At 35.5% G+C, this 22,527-nt stretch overlaps 1 protein-coding gene and 1 long non-coding RNA gene across 4 annotated transcripts in view; one reads left to right on the top strand and one right to left on the bottom strand.

The window, feature by feature from the left end:
• LOC105499376 (uncharacterized) overlaps positions 1-22,527 on the top strand; it is a 201,440-nt gene that overhangs the window by 134,229 nt on the left and 44,684 nt on the right. The window lies entirely within an intron of this gene.
• Positions 13,115-22,527, bottom strand: part of LOC105499326 (Ras like without CAAX 2) — a 384,381-nt gene continuing 374,968 nt past the window's right edge. Inside the window, exon 5 of one of the 2 annotated variants that reach the window (XM_071085442.1) lies at positions 13,115-13,606. In XM_071085442.1, the coding sequence (XP_070941543.1) occupies positions 13,379-13,606 (228 nt within the window). In that variant the 3' untranslated portion in view covers positions 13,115-13,378. The remainder of the gene's footprint in view (positions 13,607-22,527) is intronic. The other variant, XM_011771904.3, reaches the window with a different exon arrangement.

Raw genomic sequence — 22,527 nt, 5'->3', positions numbered from 1 at the left:
CTATTCACAGTAGCAAAGACTTGGAACCAACCCAAATGTCCATCAATGATAGACTGGATTAAGAAAATGTGGCATATATACACCGTGGAATACTATGCAGCCATAAAAGAGGATGAGTTCATGTCCTTTGTAGGGACATGGATGAAGCTAGAAAACATCATTCTGAGCAAAATACCGAAAGAACAGAAAACCAAACACCACATGTTCTCACCCATAGGTGGGAATTGAATAATGAGGATACTTGGACACAGGGTGGGGAACATCACACACCGGGGCCTGTTGTGGGGTGGAGGGAGTTTGGAGGGATAGCATTAGGAGATATTCCTAATGTAAATGATGAGTTAACAGGTACAGCACACCAACATGGCACATGTATACATATGTAACAACCCTGCATGCTGTGCACACGTACCCTAGAATTTAAAGTATAATAATAATTTTTTAAAAAGCTCAGATAGGAAAAAAATTAAAAATAAAAGAAGACATTTATGTAGCCAACAAATATATATAAATAAACTCATCATCACTGGTCATTAGAAAAATGGCAATCAAACCCACACTGAGATACTACCTCATGACAGTTAGAATGGCGATTATTAAAATGTCAGGAAGCAACAGATGCTGGCAAGGCTGTGAAGAAACAGGAATGCTTTTACACTGTTGGTGGGAGTGTAAATTAGTTCAACCATTGTGGAAGATAGTGTGGCTAGATTCCTCAAGGATCTAGAACCAGAAATACCAGTTGATCCAGCAATCCCATTACTAAGTATATACCAAAGGATTATAAATCATTCTACTACAGAGACATATGCACACATATGTTTACTGCAGCACTATTTATAATAGCAAAGACTTGGAACCAAGCCAAATGCCCATCAATGATAGATTGAATAAAGAAAATGTGGCACATATATACCATGGAATACTATGCAGCCCTAAAAAGAAATGAGTTTATGTCCTTTGCAGGGACATGGATGAAGCTAGAAGCCATCATTCTCAGCCAACTAACACGGGAACACAAAATCAAACACTGCATGTTCTCACTCATCACTCATAAGTGGGAACTGAACAATAACACATGGACACAGGGAGGGGAACATCACACACTGGGGCCTGTTACAGGGTCGGGGGCAAGGAGAGGGAGAGCATTAGGACAAATACCTCATGCATGCTGGACTTAAAACCTAAATGACAGGTTGATAGGTGCCGCAAACCACCATGGCACATGTATACCTATTTAACAAACCTGCACGTTCTGCTCATGTATCCCAGAACTTAAAGTAAAATTTTAAAAAAATCAAATTTCCCCACATAAACATATACAGTTACAATGTGTCAGGAAAAAAAAAAAAACCCACTTATAAAAAAAAATAAAATTCAAAAACACCATAGCTGATATTCCCAAGAAGCTTGCCTTGGGAACTGGGAGTTTTGTTTTTGAAAAGTCACAAAGTCAACTGGGAAAGTTTTGAATTTGAGATGCAATTCCCTGAAGTTCAAATGATGATTTGTATCTTTACCTTCTCATGGGGTCTACCAGGCATATACCTGGCATATAGAGGGTATTGCAGCTTGTGTCTGTGGCCTACTCCAGAGACATACTCCACACTTTTGTCCCCCAACACCTCCTTGCTAAGACAACTTTGATTTTATCAGCTAACCACTCTCTTCCACAGGGCTCTGTGCTTTTTACAAAAGTCTGAACCAGTAGACAAATCTCTATTTGTCTAAATTAATCATTGTAATAACATTAAGAAAGGCAGAATAAAAGTTCAAAAGTATGAGTCCTTCCAGACACATTCGAGATACTGAATTAACAAACCCAGAGCCACCTTGAAGCAATCCTACCTTGTTTTACTCTTTGTTATATGCAGTAACAAAGCCCTTGTGTGGTTTAAATCCTTCTGAGTTGAGTTTTCTGTTACTCAAAGCTGAAAACATTTCCATTGATAGAGAAGGTAAAGAAAATGTTTGTTGAATTGAATTCACTTAGAAATACCATGTGAGATTCATAATTAGACACAAAGGGCTAGAAGACAAGGTAAGAGACTTACTCAGGGGCCTGGTCATGCAGAAATTTAGGATCTGCATCAAAGCTTTGCAGTGATGAGAAGCTTTCAGTGATTTTGAACAAGGAACTAATAATATTTCATTCTACCATTTTAAATTCATTTTTTATGCCTTCAACATTGTTTCCTCTACCCTATTACAAATAATTCTTTATATGTAATAAAGCTGTTTTGCTTTCATTCTTTCTATCTTTTCCCTTAGCCATTTGTCTTCTTATTGATCTTCTACAATTCTTATGATTTTAACATTAATGCTATTAATCCAGCTCTGAACTTTTGACCTTCTTTCTCTTCTGTGTTTTCTTCTATTTGCCCCTTGGCTTTGTTTTATGCTTTTCAGGGCTTTTAGTCTCTCCAAAAAGAAAACTCTTTTAAATGTGTGGAGTTGGGGCCAGGGCTACTTTTACTGAAGTGAATATAAATAAAATTGAAGAATCTCTTTGCAAAGTAAATCATTGGTCTTGAATTAATATTTCAGGGTAAATTAAATTTCCATACTTAAGATAGACATTTGGAAAGGCTGACCTACAAGTAAATATGTTGTTTCCCATTATCTCTTTTTAATAATGTGGAACCTTTAGATTTTTCTTTGAAGGTATGAGTTTGCTAGTTTTGCAGTTGAGTGAAATTTGGAATTTGGGTAAAATATAATTTATTTGAAATTGAGATGCCCTTTCCCATCCATTTTCTTTCAATTATGCTGTGATTTATCTAATATTCTCCAAAATATGCCTGCTTAAACATTTAAGCAGTGTTTATCAAAGACTTTCTAGACTTCATTTCTTTGATCAATTGAAATATAATTGTCTGCATCACATGAACATTTGGTTTCAAACTTGTTAGCTATTCTATATTTGGGAAATTATAAAATTGTGTTGTTGAATATTAGTTGAATTATAAGGCATTCAATAAGCATACTGATGTGATAATATCAGTGGGAGAAATCCTTTTCCGTGAAGGCTTTGATTTATTAAAGTTCAGTGACTTGATTAAGAAATGAGACACAGGAGACAATGACCTGACTTTTAGTGGACTAGGATGTACCTTCTTATCTTCAAATACTTTATTGTCCTTTTTCTGACCATGAGGTTTTAGCAGTGGTTCTTTCCTGTAGTCTGAAGTGTTAGTGGGAGAACGATCCTTTTTAACATTTTTTTCTAGACTGCAAAGGCAAAAATAACAGTTTTCTTCTCTCCTTATTTTAAGAGTCATAAATTATCTTTGTTTTGTTTTATCGGAGAACCCCCTGCTGATCAGCTTCCAGAAGATAGAAGGCAAATGTTTTCTAAATGAATTCATATATTCTCTGCTAAAGTACATATCAGTAGAGTTATAGTAAGATTGTCCCATCTTTTCCTTCTTGTTTTATTTATTTACTTATTTATTTATTTATTTATAATGAAGTCTTGCTTTGTCATCCAGACTGGAGTGCAGTGACACAATCTCAGCTCACTGCAACCTCCACCTCCCAGGTTCAAGTGATTCTTCTGCCTCAGCCTCCCAAGTAAGTGGGATTACAGGCACACACCATCATACCTGGCTATTTTTTGTATTTTTGATAGAGACAGGGTTTCACCATGTTGTCCAGGCTGGCCTCGAACTCCTTAAGTGATACACCTGCCTCTGCCTCCTAAAGTGCTGAGATTACAGGCATGAGCCACCACACCTGGCCTGATTGTCCCGTCTTTTCTAGGGGAAGCCCAGAGCACAGTTGTGTTACTTCCACAACACAATATGTTTATTCATTTACTTACTCATTGATTATTCACTATATAAGACCCTGTGATGTATTTTAATGTGCCTAATCTCATTTATACTTTATACCAATTTGTGAAATAGGCCTCACTGTTATTCCCATTTTACAGATTAAGAAATGAGAAGCTCAGAGCTCAGAGAGATTGTAGCTTGCGTAACATTTTACTGCTTATTTGGTTGTTTAAAACCATTCATTCTGAAACCAAGGAGCATAAAGCTATAGGCAGTTTTGAAAGAACAAAATGAAGGGCACCTTCAATAGTATTAAAATGATGAAGAAAACACACAAAATGGAGGAAGGAGATAAGTCCCCAGGAACATTGATTTTATTATCTTGCCATGCCCTAGCTCATGAAACAGGCTTTTCCAAAAGCCATGCCCTGTGCAGTCTTGTGCTCAGAGAAAACGGTACAACTGGGAAATCGACACACATAATTTTTCCCCTTCACTTCCATACTATCACCCTAGACCACACTTGCCCATCTTCGTACCAAGGTTATAGCTGGTACCTGTCAAATTAACATCTAGCTATCACTGTTTTCTCATCTCAATCCATCTTACATTTAGTTGCCAAATAAAGTTACTCTACGTCAAACATCTGAAATACTGCTTTTAAAGAAGTCTGAATAACTTCGTGGCCTGAATAAAATACTTGAACTATTTGGAGAAGGGCTTTGTAAAATTTGTTGTTAAGTAGAAAGAATGGGTCATCATTGCTAGTAATGTAGCCTCACATTTCTCTTAAGTGACCAATTCTTTTAAATTTTTATTCAGTCCTGAGTAAAGTATAGGTATTAGATTACATAATTGCTCATAAATAAAATACAATTATGGCAAGCTCTTTTCTCCTTCCAATCATTTCTCCAGAGCAAGAATTACCATTTTAAAAGGCAAATACTTGTTATTTCATCCCACTGTTTAAATTCCTTTAACAGCCTCTGGTTTCTCTCAGCTCTTACTCAAATGGACACACATGGTCTCATTCCCAACTTTTCCCTCCTGTCGCATCATTTCATAGATTTTTTTTTCTTTCGTTTCCTGTAATATTGCTCTCCATTACTTACCATTCGCCCAATTGCCACAGGGATGATGCCCATGCTGATCTTACTGCCAGAAACCTCTTAATACCTTCCCTTTCCTCTTGGTCTAGATAATTGTTGTTCATTCTTTATATGACAACTGAATCCTCCTATCTTTAGGGAAGCCCTGACCTCCTCAATTAGATCAAATTCTCCTATTATGGACAATATTTATGTACTCAAACTCTCCTTTATTACATTGACTGCAGTCGCAAATTTAGAATTACAAATGTAACTATTTCATTGCCATCTTTCCCTGATTAGACTATAAGCTCAAAGACAGCAAGGACCGTGACTGTTTTAGTACAATTTTATCCCCAAGCTTAATGCAGTCCTTGACACAGAATGGGTTCTCAGAAAATGTTTTCTCACCATATGGATGAATGGTTTGGCTCACTGTGTTGATTACTGAGGGGTTAATAAACAATGCTGTGTAGAGTGTGTTGCACACAAGAGTTCAAAATATTAGTAACTGAATGAATACATGAATAAATTGAATGATTTGTGAGCCAATTATCTACTTCTGAATTTGTGGTTCACGTATCATTTTAGTTTGACTGTTGAAACCATACATTTACTACCTTAGAGGTCCGCTTTCTTTCCACTGATAACTGAAAGGATATGAGTAATTTCTATTGTTAACCTATAAAATCCTAATGAATTCAGAAGATATGATATATAGTGTATTATACAATATGTTCCAGAGGCCAAGCTAAAGCATTCAGGGAATGTCGATCTTTCTATATCCTAATTCCATTCCCACTTTATATAGTAACTGCTTAGTGCTCAGAGAGGTGAAGGACTTGACTGACCCAAAGTCACAGAGTCTATGATTCTGGCACGAGGCAAACAGAAAGCTCTTGAGTCTATAACTGATAGAGTTTTTCAGCTTACTAAACATCTGCAGGGTACTGACACATTAACAGTGCTTTTATTTCTCACTTTACCTGTTCTACATTTAAACGTATAGTCTAATTGCTGTAAATACAGCATTTCTCACCAGTAATAAATTAAAAACCTTTGGCAAACTTCTCTTAATTGATGCTTTCACTCCCTTGTCTACTGTACTACCCTGAAGGGAGTGACTTTCAATAGCATTGCTTTCAGTGTCTTATTTGTCTTACCTAGAAAGGAAGGCAAACAGTCCTCATATTTTTAAAGGAATTTAGATTTTAAAGAGACACTATGGATCTGTTCCAGAAGCCATATTTTAAAACGTATTTATTATATGGCTTTAATTACACCTCCGGAGAAGACTGAACAATGCAACACAGACAGTTCACAGCATAAATTATTGTTACAATCTTAATGGCATAACAGGTGCACAAGGAAAATATGGTTGTTCCTTCTTTTGAGATTAAATTTACTAAAATATCTACTTTTGAGATTATATTTACTAAAATTTTACTAAAATGGAAAATATAATAATCTAAAGTCATTCTAGCAAAATTTGATGTCTGAAGTTTCACTCAAGCCTAAAGTTGTCACGTCTTCTTTCCATTTGCCTCTTCCTTGAGTTTTTCATCACTGGCATTTTTACACTGGATTTTGCCATATTAAGTCCCTAAATGGCAGTGAAGTGTACTTCAAGGAGCTTGACTGACCTCACATACCTCGGGACTTTCCCTTCCTTGGGGCCTCAGTTTCTCTCTCTATATGGGAAGACTGGGTTGAAATAATTTATGTGGTTTCCTGAAACACTGTTTATCTGTTATGTAATTTAACTTTTTCTTTAAGAAACAAGGTTAATTTATATGGAATATTAAAAAAGTGGATGGGATACAAATCACATTGACATTATCATTAAAACTATGCACCAGTTTTTTACAGGGCTAAAATGTTGATTTATTAATGTACTCTTTTGTCCATAAGAATTTATAATTTGGGCAAGTATTTTTGAAGGAAGGCAGAGACACCAGGTTTCATATATCGTGGGGAATTAAAGGTTGAACTAGACTGAAGCAAATGGATGAAAAAAGTAGAATATGGTAAATCCAGGTGTGTTTTGCATTACATTCTTACTTCCCACCCTGCTTTGTTGTTCCTCATCCATTTATTCCTCTTAGTAATCCTTTTATCCTGTGGCCCCTGGTTACTTTGTTCTATCCCATAAATCCAAAGTCTTAGGTACAATAGATGATTTATACCTATTACCCACAAAATGATGAATGGTCTACGTTCCCTTTCTCATGTTCAAATTTCATGTGTTCTTTGATCCTTCCACCATAGGCCCCTTTGCTCAGTTTCCAAAAATAGCAAGTAGATCCTATGACAAATATATTTATGTTGTTGATATTTTAATGAGATGGCTAGATTTACTATTTTCTTAACATTTACATTTAATAGTGGGTCGGTGGGCTGAAAGAATGGCTGCACTTCTGCTATCTAACCCCAGATAGAAACTCTAAGAGAAAAGCTTCAGGCCAAGTAGAAGTGTTTAAGCACAAGCTGAAAATGGAGGATTTAAGGTAGGTAGGTTTTAGGGCTCAGTCTTAAATCATGTAAAGACTCACATCAGAAGAGCTATGACATTTTACACAAAGTTGGTCAGAAGGCTTAGTCTTTTTTTTTTTTTTTTACCCTTTTTTTTTTATTATTATACTTTAAGTTCTAGGGTACATGTGCATAACGTGCAGGTTTGTTACATATGTATACTTGTGCCATGTTGGTGTGCTGCCAACTCGTCAGCACCCATCAACTCGTCATTTACATCAGGTATAACTCCCAATGCAATCCTTCCCCCCTCCCCCCTCCCCATGATAGGCCCTGGTGTGTGATGTTCCCCTTCCCAAGTCCAAGTGATCTCATTGTTCAGTTCCCACCTATGAGTGAGAACATGCGGTGTTTGGTTTTCTGTTCTTGTGATAGTTTGCTAAGAATGATGGTTTCCAGCTGCATCCATGTCCCTACAAAGGACACAAACTCATCCTTTTTTATGGCTGCATAGTATTCCGTGGTGTATATGTGCCACATTTTCTTAATCCAATCTGTCACTGATGGACATTTGGGTTGATTCCAAGTCTTTGCTATTGTGAATAGTGCCACAATAAACATACGTGTGCATGTGTCTTTATAGCAGCATGATTTATAATCCTTTGGGTATATACCATTTAAAGCAGTGTGTAGAGGGAAATTTATAGCACTAAATGCCCACAAGAGAAAGCTGGAAAGATCTAAAATTGACACTCTAACATCACAATTAAAAGAACTAGAGAAGCAAGAACAAACACATTCAAAAGAAGGCTTAGTCTTAAGTGTGACATATGCAATGGAGATCTATCTGTCATCTATCTGTCTGTCTGTCTGTCTGTCTATCTATCTATCTATCTATCTATCTATCTATCATCTATCTTTTTGTTTGTTTGTTTGAGACAGAATTTAGCTCTTGTTGCTCAAGCTGGAGTGCAACGGCAAAATCTCGGCTCACTGCAACCTCCGCCTCCTGAGTTCAAGCGATTCTCCTTCCTCAGCCTCCTGAGTAGCTGGGATTACAGGCGCGCACCACAACACCCGGCTAATTTTTTTGTATTTTTAGTAGAAGTGGGGTTTCACCATGTTAGCCAGGCTGGTTTTGAAATCCTGACCTTAGGTGATCTGCCCGACTTGGCCTCCCAAAGTGCTGGCATTACAGGCGTGAGCTACTGTACCCTGCCTATCTAATCTATCTATCTATCTATCTATCTATCTATCTATCTATCTATCTATCTATCAATCATCTATCTATATCTATCTATGTATCTATCTGTCTGTCTATCTATCTATCTATCTATTATCTATCTATATCTATGTATATATCTGTCTATCTATCTATCTATCTATCTATCTATCTATCTATCTATCTACCTACCTACCTACCTACCTACCTACCTACCTATTTAAGATGAAGTCTCGCTCTGTTACACCCAGGCTGGAGTGCAGTGGCAGAATCTGGGCTCGCTGCAAACCCCTCCTCCAAGGTTCAAGAGATTCCCCTGTCTCAGCCCCCGAAGTAGCTGGGATTACATATGCATGCCACCATGCACAGCTAATTTTTGTATTTTTAGTAAAGACAGGATTTCTCCATGTTGGCCATGCTGGTCTTGAACTCCTGACCTCAGGTGACCCACCTGCCTCAGCCTCTCAAAATGCTGGGATTATAGGCGTGAACCGCCACGTCTAGCCAGATCATTATATTTTTAAATTTTTAAAATGTGTTTCCATATCTTGAAAGTTGTATTGACCCATCATTGTCTCTCTCTCTCTCTCTCTCTATATATATATATATATATATGTGTGTATATATGTACACACACACACGCATATATTATATATATGCATATATATACATACACACACATATATATATGTTTTTTAAGATATATAAATATATCTTTATATATATTTAGTGCTTCAGTGGAAGAACAGAAGCCCCCTAAAAAAGGGCATCATTTCACTACTTTGACTACTAAATTCTGTTTTGTTTCTTATCAGAAGAAGAGCAATCTTGTCAGATTACTTAAAAGAAAAGTTCGAGCTTGCAGTGAGCTATGATCACACCGTTGAACTTCAGCCTGGAAAACAGAGAAAGACCCTGTCTCTAAAAAAATTAAAAAAAATAAATAAATAAAGCAAATGGGTCACTCACCAGAATCTTCTTCTTAACTCACCACTCAAAGTCTTTCAGGCTGAATATGGTGTGAGGTTGCTTTGGGAACACTGGAGCTACTGACAAACTTCCTCATAGCCGTGAGCACACACAGTATTTTCAGGCAACCTCCATTCCCATTGGTCTGTGCTTGTATATCACTTTTGCCAAGGAATATTAGGAATAAACTGGACTCCTTGGGGCATCCACACATGGGCTAGACCGAGGGGGTGCAGAGAGCTAGAATAGCCTCACTGAAGCAGTACCCAGGGATCACAGTGCCCTCTTCGTGCATGCCAGGGATCCAAAAGGGAGGCAGAGGTGCTGGGCAAGGTGGACTAGAAGGACCTGGGTCAGAATAAAGACACTGTGTTGGAAAGGACCTTGAGACCCATGGAAAAGGGACAAGATCATTGGCTCCCGTAGAGACTGGCTGTTTTTCATGACACACTTTCCAACCCCTGACATACCTCACAGTCAGCCCAGTAAACAGAGTAAGACAAGACCTTGAGTTTAAAAGATCACAGAAAATACGGGGGATACCACAGGGCATAGAAGATAAGAGAAAGAAACTACTACCATGAGGTCACTAAAGCCACACCTTTCTCCTATACTCAGATGCAATTTGAAAAGGAGAATAAACAGAGAAGAACTTTGAATAATCAAACAGTGACCCAACTGCACACAGCAGAGGTTGGTTAGTTAAAGAAATGCCTTAAATTATTGTCTCAGATTAGCACTAAATTACTGGCATGAGCTAAAATTTAGTCCCATCTACCACCAGCTCCCCATTAGTCAGGGGTTCATGAGAAATAACATATGAATTATAGGGAAATAAAGCAGCTATCTGTTCCTTGTGCATCTGAGCATCATACAAATGATGTGCAGCCCAACTGCCCATGTTTTTTCCTCATTGATATTTTCTACAGAAGTTTGCAGGTTCAACTAGTGCTTCCTGAACAAAAAATATAACATCTTAGGCTCTCATCTGAAAAGTTATTTAATCATGTGTGTCTATAAGATAAATTAATAAAGAAATACTCTAACATAGGTAAATGGTACTTTTCTGAGGGGCAGAGATTGTATTCAGAATTTCCCAGTACCTTTTCACCAAATACACACACACACACACACACACACACACACACACACACACACACACACGCAGTATCCAGAAAAGTTTTTGGTACCTAGTAGGCATTTCATTGCTATTTGATAAATTGTGTGGGGTGACTACACATTGGCCTACAATGAACATTTATGCATATTGGGCAAAAGCTTTCAGAGACTTGCTTGGCAATGAAGGCGTATGCACACTGTAGTTCTCTGAGTTTTTGGAATTACTTAGATGTCCTTAGTCTGGTAAGACATTTTCAGGGATATGATTAGAAACAAAATCTTGATAATTTGTCCTTACACAAATTATCAATATCAATAGCCCTTGGCATAAATATCTAGGTTTTATTATGGGACACTTTCTTTTGGTTCATTCTTTTGAAAGAAAGACTGGTTTAAAATAATGCTCAATGTCTGCCTGTCTCTGCTGGTGATAATTACCTTATATTCTTTTAGCATGTGGGTTATAATTTATAGAACTCCTTTCTACTATAGAATAAAATGATTGGACTTTGTATTTGTTCCCCAATCCAAGCCTCACTGACGATTTCTAAGCTACATAAATATTTTCCAGGACTCTAGAAGCATAAGGAAAGAGATAGAGGAAAGGAGAAATGAGCTATAGAACTCTAGAGCCAAAGGCAGAAGAGTTGACAATGAAAGATAAAAGTTAAAATGTATGAAGATTTGATTGTGCTAGAAAATGTGCCAAACACTATCATTTATGTATAAGGCAATCAACAGGTTTTCAAAAATGCAGGCTTATCATTGGAAAATAGGTGCCAAGTATTATTTCCTAGATTGCATCTTCTGGTAAACAGGAGAGTCACTGATGGAGGGCAGGATTCGTAGGGCCTTCCCAGGTTTGGAGGGTTCTGGGGCCCTGTGCTGCAAAAGGCAAAGAATGTACTGGAGGTGAGTGTGCCCGTTTAATGGGACAAAAGCAAAGGATTAAACAATCCAAGGCCAAGAAAGGAGAAAACAATGACCTAAGACTGTAAGAAAGAATCTTGCTATCTTAATGTCTTCATGTTGTCTCCATGTTTGTTATTATTATTTTTTTGGCTTTCCTCCTAATACAGTGGATCTGGTTTTAGTGGCAATATAAGATGTGGTAATATAAGATGGGGAAAACTTGATTAGTTTGTGCCTCACTCCTTAGAAGATGTGGCTTGAGTAAAACCCTAGGGATAAAGTGGCAGTAGTTACTAGCATAAGTACATGAAAATGTCCTTGATCCCAGGGTCTAAGAGAAAAAAAGTGAAGTCTAAGTGGGTTTGAGAGACAGCTTTGGCCTCAAGCAATAAAAGGACCTGTAAGTACAATATCGTGAAAGGCTAATTTCCAGTTCAGCATCTAAAAAATGATATTCCCTAAATTCTCTTTTAGCTGTATCTGTATCACAATGTAAAATGTCTTTTTCTTGTCTGAGAATTTGTAATCTCATTGTTCTCTCAGTGGAGTGAAACTCATAGGTAAATGTTAAGCTACAGGGCCCATGTTTGAGTGATTCATTTCTGAATTCTCAGAGTTTAGCAAGTACCAGAGGCATTGTGAATAATGAAGAAGAAGTGAATGAATATTGAATGATAACTATGCCCCTCATCTCTCTTTTTCCCTAATTAATGATTAAAAACAGTCCTCAACCCATGAAGATGGGCTTGATAGATTCCATCGCATGCTTAGCTTTATGGTTTTCCTCTTCACGCTTGCCTATTAAACATTCAGAACTGTGCTCTCTGGTAGTGTATTTTCTGAGCTTGAATTTAATAAACCCATCCACACTATGAGAAAAAAATGAGTCATTGGGCAATTTCATTTTACATGATGAGTCATTGTAAAACAAACAAGAGAAAAGCCTCTGGTAGCATTTCATGTAAGGGAAGAGAGGAGATTTTGGCAATATAGGGAGCTCATAGGGTCTCTGGAGCCCTCAAGTCTCATACCGTGCAAATGGTCCTGATGCGGGTAAAGCAACCCTAAGAAGGACTTCTCAATGAGGGGAGCAAAGCGTCTTTTAATGAGCTTATGAACCACCAAATTCATAGTAGGTTCTCTCTTCCCACTACAGAGACAACATCCTTTTGCCACAGCCCAGTGCCTTCACTGTGATAATTTTGCCACAACTTAACTGGGGCAGAGCACTGTAAATATGTAGATATTTTATTTCAGCTCTCCAATGACCCAAAACCAGTTCCTATTATTAATAATTCCTGTAAGGTTTATCTCTGGAGCATTCAAGAAGAAGCACCATGACTTCTACAATAAGAAAAGACCAGGCTGCAGATTTCTGCCCTGAATTATATCCTGAGCTTCTTCATTATTTACTGAGATTCCTGAAATGCAAACAACCAGAGTGTTATCAGGCAAAGGCAGATCCCCTGAGCCTTTTATCATTCTAGCTGCAATTTTGCATATTTCCTTTATAACCAGACAGCATACCAAATGAAGCTAGACTCTTTAAAGGGAAATGAGGCAATTGGAATGTCAATTTTATTTAGTAATATATTGTAAAAACTAAACAGCATATCCAGCTGATTGACAAAATCCATCCAACTGTTAAAGGCAAAACAAAACTATCTCAAGAGGTACAGTTATGCAGATCTTGCTTTTACCTACAGGCAGATATTTAAAGAGAGAGAGACACACACACAGAATATTGAAGCAGAATGCTACATATGGAATTGTCCAACTAATAAAATTCAGAGAGAGTGAGGAACTCAAAAGCAGGGATATCATGTCATATTTTCTCTCTTCTTCTTCAAAGAGCCTTTTAGCTTCTTCCACAGGCTGTCTTTTCTCTTCAGTTTCTTTTCCATCAAGGATGGCATGGACTCCTTCTTGCGAATTTCCCTCACTAAGCCATGAAAAGCATCATCAATACAGAATCTGAGGGCTGCGGAGGTCTCAAAAAAACCACAATTATATTCTTGGGCCAGATTCAAGCCTTCTTCTGTAGAAACCTAAGGAAAAAACAAATAATATTTAAAAGACAGAAAGAGAAAGACTCTTCAATTAAAAATATGTTCTCTACTAGAGCTGTGGACCCCAGTTACATTTAAAATATATAGCAATGTGAGAATTTGTTTTAAGAGAGAATCCTAGAATTTTAGAATTTGAAGGACAAATGAGAAGTTAGAATCCTTGAAAGGATGGCTGATTTAAAAATTGAACTAGAAATTAGCTCTCTGGAATTCAAAAAAGCAACATAGCAAAGTGGTCAAAGAATAGCTTTATATTAAATCTGCTTTGTTTCAAGTACCAGCTGAACTACATTTCAGCTTTGCAAACTTGGGTAATTTTTTTGACTTTTTCCTCCCCCGATTTCCTCAGTGTAAGATATTAATATCTACCTCAAAACCTCTTTGTTAGGGTTAAGTGAGATCATCTAGAAGAGGCACATGCTGGGCACATGTGTAAAGCTCTATAAATGTTAGTTGTTATTATAGTCCAGAGCTTTCACTTAAGAGTAAATTGAAGAGATGGAGTTATCATAAAATTTAAAAAATAATAATCTATCAAAAGAAAATGAAAAGCAAACACCACCATTACGGGTAAATAAGCCCCTCTCTAGCCAAATATTCTGGAGCAGGTTTGACTCTCCATAAGTTTTGGTGGCACTTATCCAGACTGTGGTTCATGCTGTTGTAATGGATCTCTAGAGATCATAGACTGACTGAGGCCAGGGACCATGTCTGTCTCACTTGTCATTCCTTTAGTATCTACTACAACTCCTGGTGCCTACATCACCATTAGAAGTATTGGAAGAGTTTAAAGAATGATCAACAAAATTACCCAAGGTTGAATAAATATTAAGTAAAATATAAAGATAAATTATACACATATATTAGCACAGTGGATTCTATGTTCCTGTAGCTGGTACTAACATTCCTACTCAAAATTTAGTGCTCCCATGAAGCCCTACCAGATTATCAGTCCAGAATCCTGAGTTACCAGGACTCTGAATAATAAATAGAACTCCTAACTCACCCATTTTGGATGTGTGGTATAACTAAGAAAAAAAAAACAAAACAACACACACACACACACACACACACACAACTTTATTCTTTTAAGTTGTTGACATTTTGCGATTGTTGCAATCAGGGCAGAAACCAACTTTTAAAACTGTTACAACACATCATATGGTTAGTAAGTGGCTGAGCTGGAATGTAAAAATCTATCAAGTTTATCTGATCCCAAAGACAGGTTCTAGATTGATCTCACTACTGGCTGTTAATCAGAGATGAGTAACTTGTTACATTTTAACCCTATGAGATAAAACATGTCTGGATTCTCTCTCTTTTTAAATTTTTTTTCATTCCTGCTGGTAAACATACCAATTTTTTTTAGCTCATTTCTATCTTAAAATAACTTAAGAAATGCAGTGAAAACAATCAACTAAAGCTAATAACATTCTGAATTGCCAGCAATTAGGCAAAGTTGTTTATTAAGTAACTTCCCTGATTTTCAAGTTATCACAAGTGATAATCTTACCAAATGGTATGACACTGTATAATGTGGGTTACCATTTATTTTCAGTCACCTGTAAGAATTTTCCCCACCCAGAAGCTAATGATGCATATTTTACGTTTTTTTATAGCAACACAACAGTTCTGGAATTATTTTCTATATTTATTGGCCTTCATTAGGTTACACTCATATTAATACAGCCTAAATGCCTCTGTGACTTGCAAAATATTTTTTGTTTTGTTTTGTTTTGTTGCTACACTGCTTTCTAGCAGCCAAGGAGTAGATTTTTGACAGCTCAGCTCCAGGCTGTCAGGTGGGTTCTGGTGTATTCCTCTTGTCCTCTTATTTTGGGACTCAGGCTAAGAGAGACCCTCTTATCTTGGAAATGATATTCCAATACTATAGAGAAGATTCACAGGAGGCAGAAATTATTTTACCTATATCCCAGGGGCCAAATGACACATGGAGAAACGTAAAGTCAATGAGGCGGGACATATGCTCAACTCACATTGAAGCATGGCCAGAATGGAGAGAAAACACAGAATTTCAAAAGAATGATTCAATTGATCACAGTTAATATAAATGCATTACAGTCTCCAACTTTAAAAGACAAAGACTGTCCAACCAGATTTTACAATAATCACTTGCAGTTGCAGTACATTATATGTAAAGATATAGAAAGTGAAATTTGAATGGAAATTTACACATGAAAAAAGCTACTGTAGTTTAAATATCAGACAAAGTAGACAGTAAGTAAAAATAGAGCATTATTTGAGCAAAAGGGAAATATTTTATAATAGTAAAGGAAGATATTATACTAATTAATTATTATGTACTAAAAATATAGTCTCAGTTTAAATTTTAACAGTTGACAAAATAAAATCCAAAAGTTTAGTGGGATATTTTAATGTATCTCTCTCAGCAATTGAAAGAACTGGTAACAATCCTATTGACACTACTCCACAAGATAAGGAGAGAATCCTCTCTCCCTAAATCATTCTATGAAGCCAGTATCACTCTAATACCAAATCCAGGAAAGGACATAACAAAAAAAGAAAACTACAGACCAATATTCCTGATGAATATAGATGCAAAAATCCTTAACAAAATACTAGCTAACAGAATCCAACAGCACATCAAAAAGAAAATCCACCACAATCAAGTGGGTTTCATACCAGGGATGGTTTAACATATGCAAGTCAATAAATATGATACACCACATAAACAGAATTTAAAACAAAACTGACATGATCATCTCAATAGATGCAGAAAAAACATTTGACAAAATCCAGCATCCCTTTGTGGTTAAAACCCTCAGAAAAATCGGCATAGAAGGGACCTGCCTTACTGTAATAAAAGCTATCTATTACAAACTCACAGCCAATGTAGTACTGAATGGGGAAAAGTTGAAAGCTTTCCCCCTGAGAACACAAACATGACAAGGATGCCCACTCTCATCCCTTCTATTCAACATAGTACTGGAAGTCCTAGCCAGAACAATCATAAAAGAGAAAGAAATAAAGGACATCCAGATTGGTGAAGAGGAAGTAAAAATGTTGCAGTTTGCTGATGATATAATTTTATACCTAGAAAACCCTAAAGACTTATCCAAAAAGCTCCTAGATAAATGAATTCAGCAAATTTCAGGATACAAAATTTATATACACAGATCAGTAGCTCTGCTATACACCAACAGCAACCAAGCTGAGAATGAAATCAATAACCCGTTTTACAATAGCTGCTAAATAAATAAATAAAATACTTAAGAATATACCTAACCAAGGAGGTGAAAGACCTCTACAAGGAAAACTACAAAACACTGTTGAAAGAAATCATAGATGACAGAAACAAATGAAAACACATCCTGTGCTTGTGGATGAGTAGAATCAATACTGTGAAAATGACCATACTGCCAAAAGCAATCTACAAATGCAGTTTCCATCAAAATACTGTCATTCTTCACAGAACTAAAAAAAAAAAAAAAAAAAAAAAAAAATTCCTAAAATTCATATGGAAGCAAAAAGAAGAGCACATAGCCAAAGAAAGACTACGCATAAAGAAGAAATCTGGAGGCATCACATTACCTGACTTCAAACTATACTGTAAGGCTATAGTCACCAAAACAGTGTGGTACTGGTATATAGGCATATAGATAAATGGAATAGAATAGAGAACCCAGAGGCTGGGCGCGGTGGCTCATGCCTGTAATCCCAGAACTTTGGGAGGCCAAGGCGGGCGGATCACAAGGTCAGGAGATCAAGACCATCCTGGCTAACATGGTAAAACCCCATCTCTACTAAAAATACAAAATATTAGCTGGGCATGGTGGCGGGCGCCTGTAGTCCCAGCTACTCAGGAGGCTGAGGCAGGAGAATGGCGTAAGCCCAGGAGGTGGAGTTTGCAGTGAGTCGAGATTGTGCCACTGCACTCTAGCCTGGGCAACAGAGTGAGACTCCATCTCAAAAAAAAAAAAAAGAGAGAGAATAGAGAGCCCAGAAATAAAATCAAATACTAACAACCAAGTGATCTTTGACAAAGCAAACAAAAACATAAAGTGGGGAAAGGACACCCTGTTCAACAAATGGTGTTAGGATAATGGGCAAGCCACGTGCAGAAGAATGAAACTGCATCCTCATCTCTCACCTTATACAAAAATCAACTCAAGGTGGATCAAGGCCTTAAGTCGAAGACCTGAAAACATAGAAATAATAGAAGATAACACTGGAAAAATCCTTCTAGACATTGGCGTAGGGAAAGACTTCATGAGCAAGAACCCAAAAGCAAATGCAACAAAAACAAAGATAAATACTTGGGACTTAATTAAACTAAAAGTTTCTGCACATCAAAAGAAACAATCAGCAGAGTAAATGAACAACCCACAGAGTGGGAGAAAAGCTCTGCAATCCCACAGAGTGGAAGAAAACCCACAGAGTGGAAGGAAATCTCCACAATCTATCCATTTGACAAAAGACTAATATCCAGAATCTACAAGAAACTCAAAGAAATCAGCAAGAAAAAAACAAACAATCCCATCAAAAAGTGGGCTAAGGACATGAATAGACAATTCTCAAAAGAAGACATACAAATGGCCAACAAAAATATCAAAAAATACTCAACATCAATAATGATCAGAGAAATGCAAATCAAAACCAGATGCAATATCACCTTACTTCTGCAACAATGGTCATTATCGGAAAATCAAACAATAATAATAGATGCTAGCATGGATGTGGTGAAAAAGGAACACTTTTACACTGCTGGTGGGAATTTAAACTAGTAAAAACACGGTGTAAAACAGTGTGGAGTTTCTGTAAAGAACTAAAAGTAGAACTACCAGTAGATCTAGCAATGCCACTACTGGGTATCTATCCAGAGGAAAGTAAGTCATTATACAAAGAAGATACTTGCACATGCATATTTATAGCAGCACAATTCACAATTGCAAAAACATGAAACCAGGCCAAACAACAAGTGGATAAATACACACACACACACACACACACACACACACACACACACACCATGGAATACTACTCAGCCATAAAAAGGGACAAAATAATGGCATTTGCAGCAACCTGGATGGAATTGGAGACCATTATTCTAAGTGAAGTAACTCAGGAATGGAAAACAACCAAATATTGTAATTCTCACTCATAAGTGGCAGCTAATGCACTATGATAATGCAAAGGCATAAGAATGATACAATGGACTTTGGGGACTCAGGGGAAAGGGAGGTGGGGGATAAACAGCTACACATTGTGTCCAGTGTACACTGCTCGGGTGATGAATGCACCAAAATCTCAGAAATCAACATGATAAAACTTATTCATGCAACCAAATACCTACTGTTCTCTCAAAACCTATTGAAATAAAAATAAGAAATAAAGAAAAAATTAATAGGCAAATATTCAGTAAGGATATAGGAGACTTGAACGAAACAAACTCAACTGATCCAATTGACATATACAACATGCTATAGCTAACAAATGAAAAAGTCACATTCTCTTCAAGTTAACTTGGAACATTTATAAAAATTGACTTTATCCTAAAGTGAATCTCAAAACATTGCAAAGAATAAAAATTACAACATAGTCCAAAATAAATGAAAATGATCTAGAAATTAAAAAATAAACTCTACTAAATTCCCAAATATTTGAGAAAAAGTATATATGTAAATAGTCAATAGGTCAAAAAAGAAATTACACAAACATTTTCAAAATATTTGAAACTAAATGCTAGTGAAAATGTACTGAATCAAAACCTAGAGGACTATCTATAGCTTTATTCATAATGATGCTTATAGCATTACAAGCATGTTTTTAAAAAGCATAAACACTCAAGTTTAATGATCAAAATATCAACTACAAAAACTAACCAGAAAGCTCAGCAAATTAATTTAAAGAAAGCAAAATCAAAGAAATGATAAACATAGAAATAGTTAAAAAAAAACAAAACAATTATGCAATAGAGAAGACAAAATCCAACATGAATTCTTTTTATAAAGATGTCAAAATTTATAAAGCCCAGGCAAGACAGATTAAGGGTGATGAAGAAAAATAAGTCATAAATAAACAATATTAAGAATGAAATAGCATATATCACTTCAGATACTACAAACATAAAAAAGATAACATGTGAACATGATGTTTGTCTCAGTATATCAGAAATATTCGGTGAAGGAGTAATTTCTACCAAAATATAATTTTCAAAAGCTTAAATACAAAAAAAAATAGAAATTCTATATTGTCCTAAACATTACACAAAAAATTAAATTTGTGATTAAAACCTTTCCTACAATTTAGTCTCTATGACCAGAAGCCTTCTTCAATGAATATGTGTAGATATATGCAACAAAGACATGCAAATTGTTTACAGTAACATTATTCACAATAGCAAAAGCAAGCAAACAAAAACACTGAAAGCAACACAAACCTTATTACCAGGAGATTTGATAAATAATTTGCTATATATTAATACAATGTGATGCTGTTAAATGTAAATAAATGACATAGTATTATATACAACTTACATAAATCTTACAAACATAACAATGCTGAGTGAAAGAAATCGGACCTAAGAAACGTTGTTAGTAAATTTTTAATTTTAGTATAGTTTTCTATTTACAGACTATGGCAACATATAATTCCCATTTACCCCACATCTAGTTCTCTCTATTGTTACATTAACACATTACACAATTACATTTTTCGAGAGTTTAAAAACAGAAAAACTATTGTTTAGTGTTAGGAGTCAGTATAGTGTTTCCTTTGGGAGGAGATACTAGAAAGTTTTCTGGGCGCCTTTAATAATCTTCCATTATTAACCAATATGGTGATTTTAGGTGAGTTCATGTTGTTGTAATTTATAAAGCTCTATAGTTATAATTTGTCTGCTTTATATGAAATTGCAATTAAACACTCAATTAAATAAATGCATTGTAAAACATGCAGCACTCCCTTTGAATTTGGAGCATAATTTTGTACTCTAGTATAGTAATATTTCTGTAGCTAAATATTGCAACATTCACAGCAAAAAGGATATGTAAGATCTCCAAATCAACTCAAATCACATCAAATCATGCTTTGTCACAAAAATTAGTTGGGTCTGGTTAGGTTACACTAACAAATACATTAAGAAAAACTTTTATTTATCATATTAGTTTGGATTTTTATCACAATCTAACCAATCAGATGACAAATTGTAGACTTGTATTAGTTTTGGGTGCGAAGGTTCAATATCATAAAGATAATAAATCATTTCAAATTAGTGTATAATTTCAATTAAAATACATTAAAAGCCTGAAAACTTTTGAATCATAGGATGTCATACAATGATACTAAAATTCATAGAGAAGAATAAAGGCACAAATAGAGAAGAAATATTTGAATTCTAATAAGAAGGAGGTAGGAAGAAGAATAGTAACAATAATGTTGGTCTCACCTGATTAAGGCCATCTGTAAACCTATAATGGTTCAGGCAGCGGGGCATTAGTTAAGGGTTAGACAAATGATCTTATTAATGCAATAGAGAACCTGGAAAAAGATCAACATATCTATGAAAGCTTTTCTATTATTAGGATATCATTCCAAATCAGTGGAGAAATGAAGATGCTCTCAATGGCACCCTGACATTGAGTTATCATTTTGGATTATTTTTGACCAAGACATATAGAAGTTATTTCTATCAACATAGAAAGGTAATTTTTCTTTAAGAAGAGTAGAAGTAGAGAAGGATTGAAGTTAAGTCTTTAGCTAAATCCATAAATTTTTTAAGTATTTGAAAAAGGTATGTTTAGTTGTATATATATAGTACATATATAGATATACATATGCATATTTTATACAAACACACACTTACATTTATAAAATATGTTCTAATGGTTAAAATGTAAGCATCACAAATAAATCATTAGGGACTTCAAAATTCAGTTAAAATTCCAATGTGATAATCAAGCTCGACTAGAAATAAAATTAGTAAACAAATCCCATGCAAATGTTCTTGTTGGAATGATATACAGCAAAACAGCACCTTTAATAAATGATATAACTGAATATTTTATTTTTTGTAGGAGGCTGAAGTATATTTAAACTGTGCCTACCCATTACTTTGATACGTAATGTAGCAATCATGGATCACCTAATTCAAAGCATAAAATGTAGTTTGCATATGATCTTAGATTTATTATCAAAATATTAATTCTGTGTTATCTAATGGAAGAATAACATGAATTTTCACATTTGCTATAATATCTAAATGGAAATTAAACTTAGTAAAACATTTAATCTTTTCTATATTTCCTTAAAAATTATTATTAGATCAGTGACCTAAAGTTTTTATGTTTTAAGAAAAATACCAAAAGTGAAAGCATACTTTAACAATAAAGTTTTATGTTTCAAGAAAATACATTTTCATGTTTTAAGAAAATTTCATGTCATACTAATACTGACAAACCATACATTTGTCATACCTATCTTTGACCTTGAAATTTATAGGCCATAAATTTAATGCAAGAATTTGAGTTCAAACATGTCAAAAAAACAAGCCCCAAAATATTAATTTTTACATATTTCTGGGTTTTATTCTTTCTATTATGGTCGTTTTGAAGGTCCATTTGTAGGCCATATTGTAACAGCATCATAGGGAATAATTTTTAGGACCACAACAATCCACTAGTGGTGGTCTGACTGGTTTGGAACTAGAATGTATTACGAGAAGTAACAGCTTCCATATTAGAATTGAAAACTAAGGTAATTAACATATTCTTTTAGCATAAGATATCTTGTCTATCTGAATTTTAAGTAAAATTAAATTTTAAGTAAAATTAAATATTGAATATTCATCAATATTCATCTACTTGATATAGTAACTCCTAAGAAAGAAGCACAATGGTAGAAAGGACTTAAATTTTCTT

Source organism: Macaca nemestrina, chromosome 19 (assembly GCF_043159975.1).
Source record: "Macaca nemestrina isolate mMacNem1 chromosome 19, mMacNem.hap1, whole genome shotgun sequence".
NCBI lineage: Eukaryota > Metazoa > Chordata > Mammalia > Primates > Cercopithecidae > Macaca > Macaca nemestrina.
Note: the sequence above shows the minus strand (reverse complement) of the source record. Positions and strands in the feature narration are given on the sequence as shown.